Genomic DNA, 3,914 nt, shown 5'->3' on the forward strand with positions numbered 1-3,914 from the left:
CACTTGTTCCCTGAGCTCAATACAGTGTCCTTACGGGAGTCAAATGTACTTCATCTAGAACCTGTGCTGTTTAATTGGTCACCTGAGACCATATTTCCAATCCATTAAAAGCTTGTTTATTTTTAGATCCAAATACAAATATAATGTTTGCCAATGTAGCTGTAATGTTGGCATCTACAAAGCTCTAGCCCTGTTCCAGTGAGTTTTAAGAGTTTGTTCACCCGAAAATGAATGTTCTGTCATCATTTACCCACCTTCATGTTGATCCAAACCCATACGATCTACTTCTCCAACTCCTGCCTGGAGTTCAGATGATGCAAACTCTGAATCAAGAGACATCAATGCTAAATTCTATATATTGTAATCATTGTTGACTACTTGTTATTAACTTTAATGAGCTCATTGATTCTTCCTTGAATTTACTACATTGTTTGCTAACTGTGATTTGCTGAAATACTTTACTTTGACACAGTCACATCTGATATTAGATTTGCATTTTCTGTAAAGCTGCTTTTCACATTATGTATTGTGAAAAGCGCTATACAAATAAATGTGTGAATTGAATTTAAATGATCTGAAACACAAAAGATATTTTGAAGAATGTTTCTTTTGTCCATATAATGGAAGTCATATTGGGCCCCTTTGAAGTATCTTGTGTTCTGCAGAAGAAAGAAATCCAGGTTTTGAACAACCTAAGGGTGAGTAAATGATGACACAAATTTTCATTTGAGTGAACTGTCACTTTAACTTTCATAAAGTAAATATTTAGGCAAGGCTTAGAGCCCAGTGGTGTTTGAAGTGCTATGTGACGTGTTCATAGTACATAACCAGAAAGAGAAACAATCTTACTGCTGTCACGAGGCTTCAGACTTCCAGTAATATCATGTTCCTGTGATCTCACTTGCATTACTGCTTCATTGTGTCTGCTAGGCTCACAGCTGAACTTGACATCAAATGGGAGCATAATCGAAGAAACTGAATTCGGAGGAAGATGCACATAACAGATGTTTGTCATGCCTATAACAAGCAAGTGTAGGATCAACTAACATTGATCCCCCAAGAAAGAACAAAGAAACAGAGCAGCACTTCAACGCAAGAACATTCTGTTGTGTGAACCCCCACCATTTCCTGTTGAGACCAACATCCTTTCTTGCTTTTCAAAGTTAGCTTCTCTCAACCGAGTTGTAGTAAAATGAGAAATAAGTATACTAAATTCTTCTTCGTAGCATTAGCTAGCTGCCTTTGCTTTGTCATATTCTATTCCAAGCTAACAGATGTGGAAAGCACACAAAGAGACTTGGCCACAATCCGTTTGGTTGCAACTACCACTTCTAGGAAACCCACAGCTTTACTGACAAACACTATAGAAAAAAAAAAAAAAAGTGTTATGCCAAATGAACTTCCTCCCCTTACTGTTTCTGAGAAGTTCAGAAATGGCATTCCCAAAAACGGTGCCTTCTGGAACCGAAAACTTCATTCTCTCCTCAGGCAGTTGGACTCCGCCAACAATGAAACTCATAGGGAGCCGCATAAAAAGATTCACTGTCAGCCTGAGAGTTTAGAGTTGCTACAAACGAACATTCAGGATATTCATTCATATCCCCCTCTATACGGAGACTTCCTTAAAGGTATGGAGTGTCGAGACCCACCGGTTCTTCACGATCAGCCTGGCAAGTGTGCGTCGGATAAAATTTTCCTTCTCTTTGCAATCAAATCCATCCCAAAGCACTTCGAGAGGCGCCAAGCAGTCCGAGAGACCTGGGGAAGAGAAGGGTCGTATGAAAACGGACTTCAGGTACGAACTGTCTTTCTGCTGGGTCGATCATCTGCGGATGATCCCAGTCTCGACAAAATGGTTTCATTTGAAGCTCAGCAGTTTAAAGACCTGCTCGTTTGGGATTTTCAGGACACCTTTTACAATCTGACTCTCAAGGAGCACGTGTTCTTCAAGTGGACGCTGGATCACTGTCCAAGGGTGTCTTTCATTTTTAAGGGTGACGATGATGTTTTTGCCAACACTCAAGCAATCCTGAATCACCTCAAGTCTTTTGATCCAGCACAGGCCTCAACGTTGTACACTGGGCAGATAATTTCTGATGCCACGCCATTACGGGACCCTAAAATCAAATATTATGTGCCTCAGTCTTTCTACGAAGGTCCTTACCCTCCTTATGCTGGTGGTGGTGGATTCCTCTTTTCTGGAAACCTTCTCCCATCTCTTTACCACATTTCCTTTTACATACCCTTCTACCCTATCGATGACGTCTACAATGGGATGTGCTTTAAAGCAATTGGAATCACTCCGACCAAACACGATGGTTTCAAGACATTTGACATTCGGGAGCAAGATCGAGAGAACCCCTGTGTGCACAAAGACTTGCTCCTGGTGCACCAACGCAACCCTCAGCAGACCATGAGACTGTGGAGAAATATGCACAGCTCCATGCTGACCTGCTGATATGTTTGTTCAATTGTAAACTGACTATTATTAGACCAATTAGATAATAAATAAGTTAAAGAATAAACTGGCAAAATTGTCTGGGGACAATGTGCATTAAAGTACCTTTCAAGACATTTCTGATACTCTGGATGAAGGCTTTTTTTGGTTCTAGTTTTCACTTGGGCTTGAAATTACTTGGGGATTGTTTCATTATTGTACTAGAAAGAGAACACGGGTGATGGGGATGAACATAGTTTATGTTTCTGTGCAATTGACACGGAGCTCTTTATAGGTTATCTTTAAGGCAGTGTTTCCCAACCCTGTGCTTAGGGGCACACCGACACTACACCTTTTCAAAGTCTTCCAAATCAAATGTACCTAATTCAACTCATCTGCTCCTTTATAGAGACTTTAAGACCAGAAATAGATACGTCAGATAACAGACGCATCCAAAAATGTGTACTGTTGGTATGCCTCCTGGAACAGGGTTGGAAAACACTGCTTTAAGGGTTGGATCACCCAAAATTACTGTCCTACAGAACACTAATATTTTGAAGATGGTTTCAGGTGTTTTTTGTCCTTATTCTGAAATTGTCTAAATCTTTCAAATGTCTTCAAAGACCAAGATTGTGTGAAATTAACTCCACTGGAATATCATGTTTTCTAAAGCGACATGATCACGCTATTTGATGAACGGATCAATTTATACGGTTGAAGTCAATGGTTGCCGTTCTTCTAAATATCCTCTTTTGTGATTCACAGGAGTTTTTTCCTTTATTTTATGGCATGAGTGAGGTGTGTGTGTGTTTTTTTTGGGTGAACCTTTATCGAATGCCAGACCTTGTTTTTCAGATTTCATGTCGTCTGGTCATATTTTGATCTGTTCCTCATACAGAGCTATCGTGTCGTTTCACGGGGTGATAGACTTCCCCTTTGCAGACTGTGTAACCCATTCCAGCTGATCACACTAATTTGCCACATTGAGCAAACTGCTTGGTTTTAAAAAAGTAACTTCTGTGTGTGCTGTGCTTCATAATTTGCTGCATTATTGATAATGGACGATGAACCTTTTTCCCCCCTGCAAAATGACATTAATGTGACTACACCTTTACATGCAGTATTAGCGAAGATGATGGAATAATTCACTCTACCTTTATGTCCCATTTTGAAATTTGAATGTTTTGGATTTTTGTTGACTTAACAGTTATTTATATTTATTTATATACATTTATATATAAAAATTTAATTCTTCTGTTCAATGGGAGAAAGAAAGCTACTATTTTTCAAGTTTGCATGTGGTACCTCAAATTGGCATGGGAGTAAATGGCGGGTGTGGCAGTATTCCTTGGAGAACACTGTTCTTGGAACATGGGCCTTGTGGGAGATGAATGTCTTATCAGGCATTATATATCTGGGTTGTGTTTCTCAAAAGCATCTTAAGCTTAAGTAGATTGTAGAACCATTACCACCAATG

At 39.6% G+C, this 3,914-nt stretch overlaps 1 protein-coding gene across 1 annotated transcript; it reads left to right on the plus strand.

Moving 5' to 3' along the window:
- Positions 1-1,051: 1,051 nt before the first annotated feature.
- On the plus strand, positions 1,052-2,574 carry b3gnt2l (UDP-GlcNAc:betaGal beta-1,3-N-acetylglucosaminyltransferase 2, like). Its single transcript, XM_077248401.1, has one exon. It carries the CDS (start codon positions 1,193-1,195, stop codon positions 2,456-2,458), a length of 1,266 nt encoding a protein of 421 aa, XP_077104516.1. The 5' UTR covers positions 1,052-1,192; the 3' UTR covers positions 2,459-2,574.
- Positions 2,575-3,914: the final 1,340 nt, after the last annotated feature.

The sequence above is a fragment of the Siphateles boraxobius genome, unplaced genomic scaffold (genome assembly GCF_051911475.1).
Source record: "Siphateles boraxobius isolate OS27281-9 unplaced genomic scaffold, OSU_SipBor_1 30, whole genome shotgun sequence".
Classification (NCBI taxonomy): domain Eukaryota; kingdom Metazoa; phylum Chordata; class Actinopteri; order Cypriniformes; family Leuciscidae; genus Siphateles; species Siphateles boraxobius.